At 39.1% G+C, this 17,031-nt stretch overlaps 1 protein-coding gene across 2 annotated transcripts in view; it reads right to left on the reverse strand.

Moving 5' to 3' along the window:
* LOC101738409 (calcium-activated potassium channel slowpoke) overlaps positions 1-17,031 on the reverse strand; it is an 83,323-nt gene that overhangs the window by 25,722 nt on the left and 40,570 nt on the right. For both annotated transcript variants that reach the window (XM_062670200.1, XM_062670199.1), the window contains exons 2-7: positions 6,821-6,882; positions 6,261-6,357; positions 6,068-6,179; positions 4,470-4,621; positions 3,895-4,062; positions 2,854-2,945 (exon numbers count right to left, since the gene is read on the reverse strand). In XM_062670200.1, coding sequence (XP_062526184.1) covers positions 2,854-2,945; positions 3,895-4,062; positions 4,470-4,621; positions 6,068-6,179; positions 6,261-6,357; positions 6,821-6,882 — 683 coding nt within the window. The remainder of the gene's footprint in view (positions 1-2,853; positions 2,946-3,894; positions 4,063-4,469; positions 4,622-6,067; positions 6,180-6,260; positions 6,358-6,820; positions 6,883-17,031) is intronic.

The raw sequence follows: 17,031 nt of genomic DNA on the forward strand, positions 1-17,031 counted from the left end.
CGCGATCGAATGATCAGGAATACGACACACTAGCCGGGACCGAGTTAAATTAATTTTAATATAAAATTAACTAATAATATGACTTCAAGTTACACAATTAATCTACAAAATCGGTATCCAAGCACGTAAAATTTCATATTATCAATTATTAATTAAAGGTTTTCATAAAATAGATTCAACAAAAAGAATTTACAGTGGCGATGTGCTTGGATACACAATGTAGCTTTTCAATTATTTATTTACGTCTCGGCTTGCGTCTCTGTTTGAGGAAAGGTTTCATTGTCGATATGAATCAGATCGTAGTATTCCTGTCTCAGTATTTGAGTGGTCTCGACAATTCCATATTGAGTTCAATTCGAATGTTAAATGAGATAGTGGTAAGTGTTGCGAGTCGATTGTGTCGGTACAATGATGGAGGTTAATGACATTCATCCAAAATAACAAACGGCAAGCCAGGGTTTCGAGCACAGTTAAAACCATCATCACAACTCAGAAAGGATAGTTAAAAACAAAATGCAAACCTCGGAACTACTTACGGACATGCAAACTAAATATGTTCATCTAAGGTGTGGCAAAGGAACTGATCTCATTGTCATCGTTATTTGAAAACTACATTCTTTCTTAAATGATTTTACAAATATCTTTTAATTAATATTTTTTTATTATTATTTGCATTATTAATATATTGAAAAATTTAGTACAACTGAAATGATTAAAATCTCTAAAATGATTCAATCATGTCAATGATATGTCAAAATGCTAAACTAGTTTTGCGTTGAAAATGTCCTCAATGCACACAGCCTTGCCACGCTCTATAAATTCAAAATTACGTAAATACATAAACACTAATTGAACCGAGGGGGATCGAGTCAAAATTAAATGGCACAACAATAAGAGTGAAGAGGGTCTCACATCAAATACGAGTACATAAGTGTTCGTGCAGGCAGGAGCGGGTGGGACGCGGCGGGTGGGGACAGGGGGCATCAACAGCGCCCCGGGTGGCCGGCGTCGCGTCGCCAGCCGCGCCCACGCGACCGCGAGGAGCTGTCGACGCCTCGCTTCGCACACCACAACTCCAACAAACAACTCACTACGATACGCACGGTACACGGTACCACCCAACATTTAACAACTCTCTCTTTACTAAGCTTTACATTTAACATTCCTTTACGTACGATCACTAACACAACATAATCATGATACCTATAATGACGAGCGTAAACACTAGCCACTATCTGTTCGCTAAATATCAACTGAACTCAAATCAATTCAAAGGTACGTTACATCAATATCGACTCATAAAAACAAAGACAACACACGGGACTCGAGTCCCGCTTAAGATAAGTGAGAACACAGAAGCGTGCTAAGAGAGGAAAAGGAAGAATAGATATCACAATACGGAACACATTCATTCAAAGGAACGGATTGAAGACAGCGGCTCACCTGCGTCCCCGCTCATTCTTGAGGGTGCCGCCGTACTTGGGTCTAGTGCCGATTAAGTCAATTATCTCTGGGATACAACTGGCAAATATCGCCTAAACGCCGACAGATAAAACAAGACATTGAGATCGAATAGAGGAGTGCGAGGCGGGAGCCGGCGGCCGCCCGTCCGGCGGTCGCGGGGCGGAGGGCCGGCGGCTCCCGCGGGGCGGCGGCGGCGCGCGGCGGGCACTGGCTGTGTGTCGCGTGCCGAGGTGCCGGACCTAGCGCTACAGCGTGGCGTCAGGCGTCGTGTGCAAGCGAACAAACCAAACACTACTCATCGACAGCATTACATTACTTTACATCGGCTCTCTCCGAATCTAGTCTCGTTAGAAGGATCAAAAGCTCAACGGTATCTCGTGTCAAATTTACGAAAAGGCATGTAGTAGTGCGTCGGTCGACCGCGCGCCTGTCTCTCTATTACGGGAGAGGGGCGCGGTCGCCGGGAGCTAACTCTTCGAGCATGCGCCACGGCACCGAGAGACCGATTCTAGTGAAGGATTAATAAATTTCATTAGCAAACTCCGCATTCAATCAATTAAGATCGAAACCGTGAGAGGTGGGAAGGCAGGAAGCCGCGTGGAGCGGGGGCGTGAGAGCAGGGTACCTGCGGCGGACGTCCTTGTTGTACCGGCCGCCGTATTTGTTCCGCTGCGCCGCCAGCTCCGTGATCTCGGGGATCCAGCTGGCGAACACAGCCTACGATACACAGCAAACACCGAGAGGTGAGCGACAGCCCCGCCCCGCGCGCCCGCCCCGTCCCGCCCCGCCCCGCCCGCGGCCGCGTACCTTGCGTCGCACAAGGCTGTGGCTCGAGTGTCGTCTGTCTGCGGCTGTGAGTGGTGGCTGTGGCGTGTGTGTGGGTGTGCGGGACGCGGGTGCCGTGTCGAGCTACGCTAGCGGCGGGAGCTGTGACCGGCGCAAGCCGTGACGGGACTCGTGACCGGGTGCATGCAAAGCCTAAAGGACACATACGCTAACTGATCGATGAGAGGAACTCAAAAGAAATCGATTCGACCGGTTCCTGAACTAAAACGGTGAGCATTCGTATAGACGCTGGGTAGAGCGCGAGCACGGGTCGGCCGTTGTGGCGGAATGCTGAGCCAGCGCTCGCCTCAGCCCTACAGCGGCCGGAGACGTGTAGGGCGGGGACAAAACGCCACTCGCTTTCCGCCGCTGGACCGTCGAGTGCTCACGAGTAGATGACACAATACATCTGACGGCACTGAGCAAGCTTTCTTAAAGGTGATGATTTCACATCGTCTCCGAGAGATCGGGCGACCCATGTCGATCAGACGCGCCGAAACAGCGCCGTGCCGCGAAATGAATCGCCTCCACTTTCGGCGTCCAGTTTAAACGTCAAATTGATACCTTTTTCCGTGTTCACGCTTCAGCTCGCCACTGTACTTGGACCTACTTCCTACCAGCTCTATAATTTCGGGAATGCTACTAGCGAACATTGCCTGCAACAGACCACGGTGCCGATCGAGGAAAGCGTCCGAGCGTACGCGGACACCATCGCGTGGTGCACGACAATGTCCACCTGGATCTCGGTGTACTCGGTACACGTACTACGGTGACGCAGTCATATAGTTTGGCCGGGAGCGGAGCGAAAATAAAATAAAAAGGAACGAGTGTGTGTCTAACGGTGATGTGAGCAACTGAACACAGCCAGGCACAGGTGCGGCATGCAGAGATCGCGAGGTGGGAGGGGGGGGCGGCGCCGGGCTCCGGGGCGCTGTGCCGGGCGCCTGGGCTCCTCGCCGGACCGCCTCCGCTCGATCGCGGTACTACGACCGGTCATCCGGCACCACGACGACAACGCCATTGTCACGTAACAAAGCAAAAGAAAAACAAAATACACCCATGCACTCGCTTAAATTAAGCTCATTCGGTATGTCGGTGAGTCAAATAATACGGTCGGTCTAGTTGAAGCGGCTGTTTAGATTGGACACTGAGTGTTGAAGCAGCGGCTGCCCCCCGGCCCCGGGCGGTAAGGGGGCGGCGCTCGGCGTCTCCCGAACGTTACCCGGAGAACTTGACATGCTCTATGACAGTGCACTAGTCAGGCTTACGAACAACAACGAGCTGTGCGTCAACCAGTATATTATGTTTATCTAGCAAATCAAGTGTCAACTATCCGGTGTTGTTTCGTTAAATTCAGATTTCCTTTTGCTTTGTTAAAACATTTCAAAATTTCATACACCGAATTGCAAGTCTTTTGCGAAGATTTATTTTGGACAAAGAGAACAAGCTCGATCGTACTTCACGAGGACGATGGTTTAGTGACTTGCATTTCTTTGTCAAATATTAATATATAACTGTATCCGTAATCATTAAATTTGTCTTTAAGACTTTTAAAAGGAATTAATTTATATTTCATTTAGAAATAAATAAAAAACTGAAACTTACCAAACCAACGAGGAGAAAAAATACCAAAAAGGTTCTGCCTAGTACAGTGTGACAGAACACATCACCGTAACCTACTGTGGACATCGTCACTATAAGGAAATACACGCATGTCCAGTATGAGAGCTTCTGTGAGTTAGCGAATTCCAACGGATCCCCTGAGTTTTCCAGCTGAAATTAGAAAAATAATAATTTGAAACCCCTTGTTTCACTCAAAAAATATATATCACTCATTTTAATTTTAATTATCTTTATCAATTTCACCACCAATATTAATCATAATATCAAAATTATAGCAATAAAAATTACTTCAACATTACATAGAATCAATCTTGTTAGAAATTAAGCATTTACTATTACGCTGAAATTTGTTTGAATCATGACAAATTTCAGTAAATAGAACACGATGTATACGAAGGGATCTCTTCTCCCCGCATTACTTATAACTTATAAAAGCTAATTACTTATAACTTCCCTTAGCAATGGCCCTTTATTTGTTCAAAAAACACCCAATGTGTGACAATTTTACGCTCCGTGAAAAAATCAGAGAAAACGATTACTATCTTTGTATTGCTTACCAAATGAATAATACCGGCGGCTGTTAACCACACTGATATAAATATAGAAACTAATTGCGCTAAGCGGATTGAGCTTGACGTTTTTAATATATTGAGGTATTGCAAAATATCAGGCACGGTCATTAAACGCAGAGCCCTGAGAAATCTCAGACCTGAAACAAATAAATTCGTAAGATATCGGGTAAAACGAATATTAGAATTTTAAAATAAATGCTAATGACAGTAACCACATGTTGAAATAGTTGTAATATCATTGAGAACGGCTATGTAATTGATGATTCCTCCAAATGTTCACGCTACGATGTCGTTAGTATTGAATTTTATGCTAGTAGTAGATCCAATGTAACATGAATTTGATTGAAGAAGTTCACTGACTTTTTGTTACGTTGGATTGTAGATATCGTAGATACAGACAAATATCCTATCAATACAACATTTTAAACCCAATTTTGTGTTGGTACAATAATACAATCTTATATTTAAAAAGTAACAGCTTATTACTTGAACTCTCTAAATAATTCGCTTTTTACTTTAACCTCTAAGTTCAAATGACCATAAAATATATTTGTTTATGCGGCTAGTAAAAGGCTCCAAGAGACTCCAGCCTTGACTTAAACATTTAACGCTGCAGTAATCCTTATCTTTTTCGCTAACTTAACCTTCCTACCGATTCCTACCTAATTAGCCAATAGAGGCGATATCATTTCTAATAATGTTAAAAGGTAGGAAGGTAGGAGGCAGGCAGGAGGTTTGGTTAACACGTTGAATGCCACATGAAAAATCGAGTATTTTCATTCAGGCCATGTGGGTCACCCGTGAGCCGTGTGAGGGTTCCAACGTAAACGCTTCCTATAAGCCACAGATTGCAGCTACCAAACAAAACGCGTATGGAAGTGAGCCCCGTAGGCTTTTAGCCGAACCGAGTGTCTTTGTTTTCAAATGTAAAAGAAAGTTGTAGTTTTTATCAAGATTATAATAGCCTTTTAAAATATTTAAAAAACTAGACTGTATAAGTCGCAAATTTTTATCTTCCGTGCTAATTAACGCATTTTGTAAATTTCAGAATGAAAATCTCTAGTTAATAATAATTGTTTTATTGCTTAAATGGGTGGACAATCTCACAGCCCACCTGGTGTTATAACGGCTGGCCCACCCTTCAAACCGAAACGCATTACTGCTTCACGGCAAAAATAGGCAGGGTGGTGGTACCTACCCGTGCGGACTCACTAGAGGTCCTGCCACCAGTAGAAAAAATTACTGATTTCCCGATTTTTGCGTGGCCCGAATGGTATAGTACGCTAGGTCCATTTTTTTTTTTTTTTTTTAACAATCACGCCACTTTAACTGGTCCCGTGCTATGTTCGTAAAGAACTTGTGTTACAAGTACCAGATAACGGAAATAAATATAATATTTTTATTATACACATACATATATTTAATATACACCCATAACCCTGGAAAGACATTTATATTTATCATACACCCCTTGTGTAGTGACCATTTCACTTACCACTACACCAGACGGCCGTTAAATTGTATTGTTTTGGCCCCGTGACGTTCAACGTGTCAATTATAAATGGCTGTAAAATATCTCTTACCTATCCACGTTCTGTCCAAGTATATCGATACAAATGATGGGGGTATCGTGAAATAATCTACAAACGAATACATCTCGAGCATGAACCATAGTTTGTCACTAGCCGCTATAAACTGAAACATTAATTTATTAAATCATTAAAAAATTCCATTATCTAAATTAAGCATAAATTAATTTATAATGGATACACTCACTCGTATAAAAAAGTAGACCATAAAAAATATGTTAAAGGCAAGGTCGATTTGCTGAGTGATATTGTCACTCCATTTCTGGCATCTTTCGACTTCTTCACTGAAAATACATTTAGGAATGGCGTTAGATTTAATCGGCTTAAAGAGGTGGGGGTCGATTCGTGACAGCGAGAGGATACAAACAGAAACGTAGACGTGAAAGAGATTTTAGTGTGTGAAATAGTGTATTGTGTTGATGCATTGTGCAGTTTACATCCCGTTGCCAGCAATCCACCCCGACCCCGATCTCTAATAACATTCACGAACAGTCCACGTTAAAGCCAATAATCTAAATACAAAATTTCAGCGAAACATAAAAGAACAAAAAAAAAAAGAAAAACATAAAAGCTAAAAAAAAACACATATTGGACTATAATCAGCAAAAACACCGTGACCACATTTATTAGGAATTCAACTCACGTATTCCTTTTATTTGAGCGTTATTGCAAGATATAACAAATTAATAATTTTGGCTACATAAAAAAAATCGTTTTCGTTATTAATAAAAAAATTTAGATTAATACCTGGATGCGTCAATGAAGTAGATGATGAGCGATGCTATACTCAGAATGAACACCAACACTACCTGGAATTATAATAATGCTAAAATTAAAACACGCAAAACTTTAGGCAGCTTTATTTAAATTCCCACATCCCGTTTCTGTCACGTTTATTTGAATTGCACACACGGATGTATGACATTATGCTCTATATCAGCCTTTCCCAAAGTGGGCGATAACGCCCCCTTGTGGACGCTGCAGGCCTAAAGAGGGGCGGTAACAGACCCAGAAAAAAAATAGGAGCGCTGTGAAGAAGCTTGGGAGGCGATTTGTAATTTCATCCAAGAGGACTCTTAGACACCGACTAAACTCTCACTATAGTTGGCGTTTGGGGGCGATAAAAAATAATTTATTCTCAAAGTGGGCAGTAGACAAAAGAGGTTTGGGAGCCCCTGCTCTATATAGTTTTAACAGTTTTAAATGGTTATCGGAGCTCATAAACAAAAAAACGTAAATGCCGCCTCCCAACCTGAGATCTAAGTCCTAAGTCTAAGTTCTAAGCTACAACGGCTGCCCCACCCTTTAAACGCATTACTGCTTCACGGCAGAAACGGAAGACAGTGTGTGGGTCCTTCCCGTGCGGGTTAAAACACCCTACCACCAGTGAAAATAATTGGTTCCATCTAGCCAGTGGGGTGACGACATTTACCTTGTAGCGTGTCTCGTAAATTGAGTAAATTCTTAATCTCAAGTTCGTCGCCTTAAGCTTTTCCTTTACAACAGTCGAAACTCATAAACATGATTAAAACCGGACCGCGGTTGGGTCATGCTCATGGAATTATTGAAGTCTTTAATCGAAGACCCAAATGCATTAACGAGTGTAAAAATTAATATAGCAATATTAAGATGCAACTATCTTAATATTCTTTCATAGTTCACAAGTTTGACTAAAAATCAAGAGTCTAAAGCCCCTCTCACCGAACCTTGATGTAGAAGCAAATTTAATATAGTAAACTATTTTTCGACTATGACTTTTAGGGTCAAGAGCCCAGATGACGCCGGATCCGTATGATTTCGAATTAATGTCCAAATTCCGATTTTAATTCATACGGTTTGATACATAAATACATTTTATTATATTATACGAAGCACAGTTCACGAGATACAAGTACGTACTTTAAAACTATTTATAATTCCAATGCACGCTGTGCCGTCAATTATAATTTAAATTACAAACATTGCAACAGTAACATTGCTACCATTTAAACATATTTTGATGAGACAATAAACGTAAATATGGTGCTCTTCATTTACGATTGCAATTTTGAACTACAGTTATATTACTGTAATATTTTATTTGATGTGTATTACTAGTTTCCTGAAGTTTCACATGCGTGCAACCACACCTATTAGTGGACTGAAAAAAATATCTATATTCTTTGCCAGGGTTCAAATTATTTCCATATCGAACTTTTTTTAAAACCGGCTTAGTGGCTTGGACATGAAATTCTAACAAATAGACAGAGCCACTTTGGGATTACTCTTTAATGTAGGATTAATAATATTATTTATTAACTTCGAATATTTACAATATGAAAGTGAATTAAAAAAATATTTTTCAATGACGAGAGCTTTAGTGCAATATTCTGTTTTATTAAGGTAAAGAACTGTCTATATCTATAATCTGCTCTAAAACTAACGCCTATCTACCAGTATAGGTAAGCATCATGAATCCATTCAGTACAAAAATAGCGGTATTTCCTTTTTCACTATTCGTATGATTATAAACGGCTTGCGATCCACCAAATTGGGAAGAATGTGCAATGTACAGATCCGTAGATCTTCTCATATTCGAAAGATGCTCAATAATGTTCTATAGGATGTTCCAATAAGAAGTTTCATTTTGAACAGAACGCCATTTTATTTTAGGTCTTGGAATTGGAGAACATTTCATATGAAGAATATGGCCCTGCAAGCGTAGTCGTAGCAACAAAGAAACGACATTTAAAGTCTATTTCATTGTAATGTGGGTAGTTTCATAATTTTAATAACAAATTAAATTCATTATACTTTTTAATTCACTCAACGCCATAGTTTTCATCTTTATCACGGCCTTTTCATACCTAATTGCCAGTAACCTTATGGGGCCATTTTGGTTTCGCCTTGTGTGATGGCCGAGCTAATGGAGCTTAGCCTCAGAAGGTACTGCTATTACATACACAGCCTACATTACCCCGAAGTCCTTTTCCATCAGCGCGGCAAAATTCGAATCAAAGGAAATATATGTATTTTTTTACACATCAATACAGCGAGCAATGTGCTTAGTGCGAGTTTTTTAATGTTCTCGATGGCGTAAAAGTTAACTCAAATTTGTATGGAGTTGGAACAGCGCCTCTAGTGCCAAACGTAGGCAAACGTTCGAACTCCATACAAATTTTTTGTTAACTTTTACGTTATCGAGAACGTTAAAAAATCGCACTAAGCACACTGAACGTGAGCTCGTCCATCTGTCTAGATATATGTATAGGTAGATATATGTATGGGATCATCGGTGATGTCATTTAAGACAAATAATGTTTAATGAATGTAAATTGAGATTCACGAACCCAATAAGTAACAATTAGGGCAATTATACATATCAATCTTGGTTCTGAGCTATTCCTAATTGAATTATTTATTAAATTGGTCATTTTGATTTTGGTGTTAGAATCAAAAATGAGAGATTCGATTTCTTGGTATATCCTTGGTTTTCTATAGACATAAAAAATTGTTATAAACGCTGATAAAGTTTATGTTAAATATAGATTTCAATAAACAGACTGTAAAAAGAAAAAGGAAAGAAAAAACTCGCCTTCGTTCATGATTGTTTATTTTCTATGTATCGTCATAGGTACATGGATATTGTTATGGTTAAGTCACGAAAAAAAAGACATTAATTTATTTTAGATAAACAGATGCTAGCAAAACAACAGGTTACATGTATATAAATAAGCTCAAGTGATCTTAAAAAGGAAAATACTTAAGGTAAAACACTTTGGATATTTTGTGGGAAAGGTTACAAAATTCTCCCGACATAAGACAGTCAAACGGAAAACTTTTTAATAATGAGACGAGAAGCAAATAGGTTTTAAACTCATCTCGGTCGAGTGCACAACTTCCTAGCGGAAGACGGAAAGTTAGACTTGCCACTTAACTGCCTTGGCAATTTGCCGGCAAAACTTAACATAGTACTAAAAACTTCGAATGACGTTTATATCTTCTGAAGTATGTTTTATTCTGGGTCGTTCATGAAAGAACTTCACCGTTATAATAGATTTCTTGCGTCATTGCTTTAGTGTATGCTGTCACGTGCGAATGCTTATGATGCATTTGATGAAGTTTTGTTATGAAGAGAGAGAGAGAGAGATATATTTTTTGGAACAAAGTTCCTTATGGGACGATGCGGAGGGGTACCCTAACCGGGAAAAAACGTCCGTAACGTAAGATTTTTATTATTTATGTATAGTCTTAGTATAATGGCTATACAGTGTCTAATGTATAGTCTACGTGATGACGGTTATTATTCATATAAACAGCTGTTTCTTTGTATATTATTATTATATATTTTTTATAAATCATTGTGAATAAAATAAAGTTGATAACTTTGTAAAGTAGTTTTTATTTTATTTTTATCAATAAAAAATCATAATAAAAATGTTTACCCCAATAATTGTTTTCTTTATATCTCGAATACAACTTAAAATTAATATTTTTATAATAAGGAACTTCGTTCCTATCCGGTATCCCATGACACCACACGATCTTTTTTTTCTACTTATTGGCGCTTGTAGCCTTAGGAACTATTCTAGTTACATGCAGATGTGAGAATTTGTTTAACAGTCGGTAATGACGTACTGAACGACATTATTCCCTAGTTGTGGGCCCGCGGTGGTAAGTACAATCATCTGGGCTGCTCCTACCTCGATCAGTCGCGTGGTTCACTTTTAAAGATGACGTCATAATCATTAATCAATACAATTAAGATTAAAATCTCTTGTCTCAAGGCATTAATTCATGGATGTCAGAGATTCGTTTGCCCGCGTGCTACAAAACGAATATTTCCAAATTAAACGGCCCTAATCTGAAAATTATTCCGAGTATATGTTTAAGTACACCCACAATTCGAAAACCAAATAGCTTAACCCAGAAACTAGCTACAATCGAACCTAAGAACCGAAGCGCTGTAGTCCATATAAGTCGTCGTGGCCTAAAGGATAAGACGTCCGGTGCATTCGTATGTAGCGATGAACCGGTGTTCGAATCCTGCAGGCGGGTACCAATTTTTCTAATGAAATACGTACTCAACAAATGTTCACGATTGACTTCCACGGTGAAGGAATAACATCGTGTAATAAAAACCAAACCCGCAAAATTATAATTTGCGTAATCACTGGTGGTAGGACCTCTTGGGAGTCCGCACGGGTAGGTACCACCACCCCGCCTATTTCCGCCGTGAAGCAGTAATGCGTTTCGGTTCGAAGGGTGGGGTAGCCGTTGCAACTATACTGAGACCTTAGAACTTATATCTCGAGGTGGGTGGCGCATTAACGTTGTAGATGTCTATAGGCTCCAGTAACCACTTAACACCAGGTGGGCTGTGAGCTCGTCCATCCATCTAAGCAAAAAAAAGTCCAGTACCACTAGACAAATTTTACTCTTAAAGATGAATTTCTAAAGCAAATAGTATTCATAGGACTACTAACTCGAAAGGCTAACCGTGGTTGCAGCGAGAAAGACACCTTGTGCGCGCATTTAGGTCAATATCAAAAAGCTCAACCCGTCTTCAATGATATACGCAAATTATTTATATAACATGAACCGGAAAAAAATGCGAGTTTATTGGATTAGGACGGTACGAGTGCACAAGGCTAATCCATTTACATTGGTTGACATCCAATTATGCAGAAAGGTTCCCACCCAGCGCCAAGGTCGCCTTCACTCGGCGAAGATTTATGACATTTTTCTTTCTATTATTTCTATGTGTGTGTGTTTTTTTAAGTAGAGCAATCATTATCATTTATGTAATTAATTATCTTTTATGTGCCCATAAACAATGAAGCCATCAACTATAATTAAACAGATAAAAAACCGTTTAATTAGAGATATTTTGTCATTGTAACTGATGCTTTTGTATTAATGTTTTATTTAAAAAAAAGGAATAAGTATCGGTTTTTTTTATTTATTGCTTAGATGGATGGGCGAGCTCACAGCCCACCTGGTGTTAAGTGGTTACTGGAGCCCATAAACATCTACAACGTAAATGCGCCACCCACCTCGAGATATAAGTTCTAAGATCTCAGTATCGTTACAACGGCTACCCCACTCTTCGAACCGAAACGCATTACAGCTTCACGGCGGAAATAGGCGGGGTGGTGGTAACTACCCGTGCGGACTCCCAAGAGGTCCTACCACCAGTAAAAACCACCACTACCAGTCGGTGTTTTTATTCGGTTTGATAAGTGAAATCCATGGTAAATCCCGAAACTTTAAAAGTTTATTTTTTTATATTTAGTATATATATACCTACCCGTATACAGTACAGGATACAAATCCTATACATCTACACGGCACCATCCCGAATGTCCTGTGAGTCACATCTTTCCAACCACAACGCAAAATTATACTACCTTCCCTTGCGGTAACCGAAACAAGTTCGTATTCATCTGGTTAATTAGTGTAGGTATTCATGTCTAATAAAGACAACAAAGTATGTCAGGAACCTTAAAAAGTCTAAAGTAAAAAATACGAATCGATATTATTACAAAAATAAAAAAAACATTTTTCTGTAAACAATTGCAAACTTTTTCTTTGATAAGCAATTGTAGCAAAAACTAAATACCCGAGTTATTGCTTACCTTTCCGGCGTATTACCGTTCTGAAATATTCCAGAAAATCCCAAAAGCCGGAAGACCGTAAAAGATTATTGCCCTAAGAAAATAGGTCAAACTCCGTACATTTTCCGGATCCAATCTGACGGCGTTTTTTTTTTTTTTTGCTAGCGAGAACACTTTTACAGGCCCCGGAATACGACAGAAAGCGGTCATAAATATCGTCGTACATCGAAGACATAAACGTAGGAACTTGGGATCGCAGTTGTAAAACTGCCTTTTTTTCTTTCGTTTAGTAAAATCGACCTTAGCGACATTTGGTCTTCTCGCATTAAAACTGTACTAGAGGATCCGCAGTAGTCGAAATTCGACTATAATTAATTGGAATTGTAAGTTTGTACACTATTATGATTGTATTTTATACTTCTATAATCACAAATTTCGCCAAGACTACACTATAAAAAATATTAACAAAGACAAACAATATTTAATCTCAATTTGACAACAGACGTCAAGAACAAAGGTTTGACAATAATAATTGGTATGTAGTGTGTGTAATGTTTTCTTTATTGATTTAATGTATCTTTTATGCATTATAATATTTTTTAAAAAATATTATCATTGTGCACTTCTTCTCTATATTCTCTATAAGTGTGGAAAATTTCATACTCCTCCGTCTGCGCGATTTCCGTAAAAAGGGATACAAAGTTTTTGCTTCACGTATTAATATATAGATAATCTCAAAACTTACTAATTTTACAGGAGAGTGTTTTAAAGGTTTATCATGTGATATTTTTGATATGTATTAATCATCTTTGCGACATTTATTTTTTATTTTTTACCAGTTACATTATCTGTCTTTTAAATTAAAAAAAAAGTATTAATTTTGTTAATAGTAGTCAAAACATAGGTAGACTAAAAACAAAAAAACTAACTACGCTCTTTTGACAGTGTTTATAAGAAAAATACTGGTGATACCAAATGATTCCGCATATTAACTCAATTTCGAAAATTTTTGGAAACTGTACACTTTTAATGTGAAAAAACGATTTGTGGAATTCCGTAGAATAAAACAATGGGTTGTGCTTAGACAAAAATACTTCATACATTAAATATTTTCAGGGATTTTTTTAACATACCCATGTCCTATAGATCTAGGCAATTTAAGATACTATATACATATGTCTCGCTTAGTGGGTGATCAGACAGCGTTTTAGCTGTTTTCGCTTGACTTAATATTAGTTAAACATCAAAGGCAGCATTGGACAGTTATTAATGTTATTATAAGCAAAACAAATATCAGCGACAGAGATTACCTAAAGAAACAATTGGGATTAAAGTCTAGATTAAAACTTTAATTATTAAAACATAATTAAATAAATACACGTTCTTTTTCTTTATTTTATTAGTAAGGCAACTAAGATTAAATTTAAACAATTAAGTTAATGAGATGTCGATGAAATACCATTACAATAGGGACTTTAATTTTCATTAAAATGGTTTGGATGGAAGCAACCACAAGAAAGAAGTACAGGCCTCCTGAAATCTTGAAAGAAACTAAAAAGTCGCGGTAGGTACCTACATCGGTAAATATATTTTTCTACAAACCAAATTGTTACAAATGTGTTATTAACATTAAAAACTTTCCGACGAAATTGTAACGATTGTGTGTTTCATTTAATTACAGCAGTTCTGGCGGTAAAGTTTTCAACAAATATCACGAGGAATTGCGTGACCACGACATTTCTTTCGAAGAACGATACCAATTACCCGTAACGAGTTGCTCTTACCTTTGACATTATGCTTTTAACAGTTCAATTTTGTCGCTAGGAAATACGTAGTTCTGTTTGATTTATCTTTTTTTTACTGTTTGTCTGCTATTACAACTTAATTTTTGTTTTAACCTTAAAAAAGATACTCGATATTACTTGAAAAGTCCAAAGGTTATTTGAGGCCGTCAGCGCAAAAGTGGCCTAAGCATACCACAGTTAGGGGTCCCACCCGTTTTGTGCGGGGAGGGACCCAGACGAGGGGTGGCGTGCTCTGCACGCTCACCCGCAATAGGAAGCCGGGTGATGGTAGACCGCGTTCCCCCGACCGCTCTGGGGGAAGGTGTAACGCGGCGCCATCAAAGTGGGCTCTCGGCCCGCTGAACGAGGGAACCGGTGGTCGTTTCGCTGGCGGCCACCGGTCCGGCGTCCGTGGGACGGTGGGATGGATGTAATGTGCTCTGCGTCAACCCTGTCCCGCCGTTTCAATAGCCCCGACTGGGCTCCGGCCCGGTCCGAGGTAGGGCGCCGGTTGTGAGCGGCAGGAGTTTTTAGTGAGGTTCAACTCCCACATACCCCACCTGCCGCGCGGGTGGGGATCCGGCGATTTTCTCCTGTAGAAAAAAAAAAAAAAAAAAAAAAAAAAAAAAGCATACCACAGTTAGTATGGAGATAATGAGGTTCGAGTTTACCTTTATAATACTTCGTGGGCAAAAAAAAACGCGTTATAATAATGTTTACAAACTCATCTGTTATCTACGGATTGAAACTAGGCATAGGCCGATTTTACATCAAAATTTATTATGTTTTAAATAAATCGCAATACATAAGCATGAATATGTAGTGTGGGTTAGGCCACATTTGCGCTAATGGCCTCATTTATCCAAAGGCAGGACGTAGAAGCTGCAATTCTATTGTTAATGGCTCTCCTTCTAGAACGGGAGACTTTCGCGGGAGAAATTCATGAAACTCATGCTAGCAACTTGTAATAAGGCTATTGTAGTTTTCATATTACCAGAATTGCAAATTGTCCAAACCGGTCTGTCCCAGGGATATGGAAGATAAAATTTAACCCACGCATTGACCTTGTAGCCCGTGGATGAATAAGATTTTATGTTAGAGAAAGTTAATTTTTTTTTATTGCTTAGATGGGTGGACGAGCTCACAGCCCACCTGGTGTTAAGTGGTTACTGGAGCCCATAGACATCTACAACGTAAATGCGCCACCCACCTTGAGATATAAGTTCTAAGGTCTCAAGTATAGTTACAACGGCTGCCCTACCCTTCAAACCGAAACGCATTACTGCTTCACGGCAGAAATAGGCAGGGTGGTGGTACCTACCCGCGAGGACTCACGAGAGGTCCTACCACCAGTAAAAATGACTCTCGGAATTATGAGCGGTGTATCCATTCGCTCGATTAATTCAGAACAGTGAATAAATTTGATATTCAGTTCACCAGTGTCTGAAGATTTCGGAGCCCGATTGACGAATATGCTCATTAAATAAATTGAACATTGTCTCTAAAGTTGTTCCTCGGATTTTGTGAATCATACACATAAAGATACTATTACTGACGGAGACTGTAAAAGTAGTTTTTATATTTAGATAGAAATTTTTAAGAATCAATTTAGTTTGCTTCCTGGAAGATGAAGTTTCAAAATAAAAAGCTACTAAAATATACAGAAACCTTTCACCGGTTGTTTTGAAATACGTTTGGTAAGATGTAGGCTAACCTATTTATGTTGGCTACTGTCAATAAAGAAAATACGATCTTAATCTCTAATGCTTCAGGGCTTAGATTAGTTGTTGTATTTTCACAAATGTTCACGACTAACTTCCACGGTGAAGGAATAACATCGTGTAATAAAAATAAAACCCCCAAAATTATAATTTGCGTAATCACTGGTGGTAGGACCTCTTGGGAGTCCGCACGGGTAGGTACCACCACCACCCCGCCTATTTCCGCCGTGAAGCAGTAATGCGTTTCGGTTCGAAGGGTGGGGTAGCCGTTGTAACTATACTGAGACCTTATAACTTATATCTCGAGGTGTGTGGCGCATTTACGTTGTAGATGTCTAGGGGCTTCAGTAACCACTTAACATCAGGTGGGCTGTGGGCTCGTACATCCATCTAAGCAATAAAAAAAAAACTTTTGTTTTGCTTGAAACATTTTGAAAAACCGTTGACTGTTTTTTAATTGATATCACTTAATTTCCTGAAAACAACTAAACAAAGAAGGAAAGAAAATCAGTTGGGAAACAAAGGCAAAATGCTACTTAAAAGTTTTCTTTTGGCTATACATATTCGCTGTTTTTAATTATCCAAATGAATAAGAACGCTTTGGAAATGAAATGAAGGTTCAATAAATCTTAGAACCGACAGATATTATTAGTTAGATTCAAAATGTTTTGAGAGGAAATATAGAAATGTTTTGAGAAATACTGGGTCTCATATAGAATACAAAATCCATCAAATGATATACCTTCTAAAATAGATGACAAAATATCGCAATTTGCGTTTACCGTCAAATTCGCACTGGAGACCTTGTGGGCTATGTGCGTTTGCACGTCATCATGGAAGAGGGGCCATGGGGATAA

The sequence above is a fragment of the Bombyx mori genome, chromosome 9 (assembly GCF_030269925.1).
Source record: "Bombyx mori chromosome 9, ASM3026992v2".
In the NCBI taxonomy this organism is placed as follows: Eukaryota; Metazoa; Arthropoda; class Insecta; order Lepidoptera; family Bombycidae; genus Bombyx; species Bombyx mori.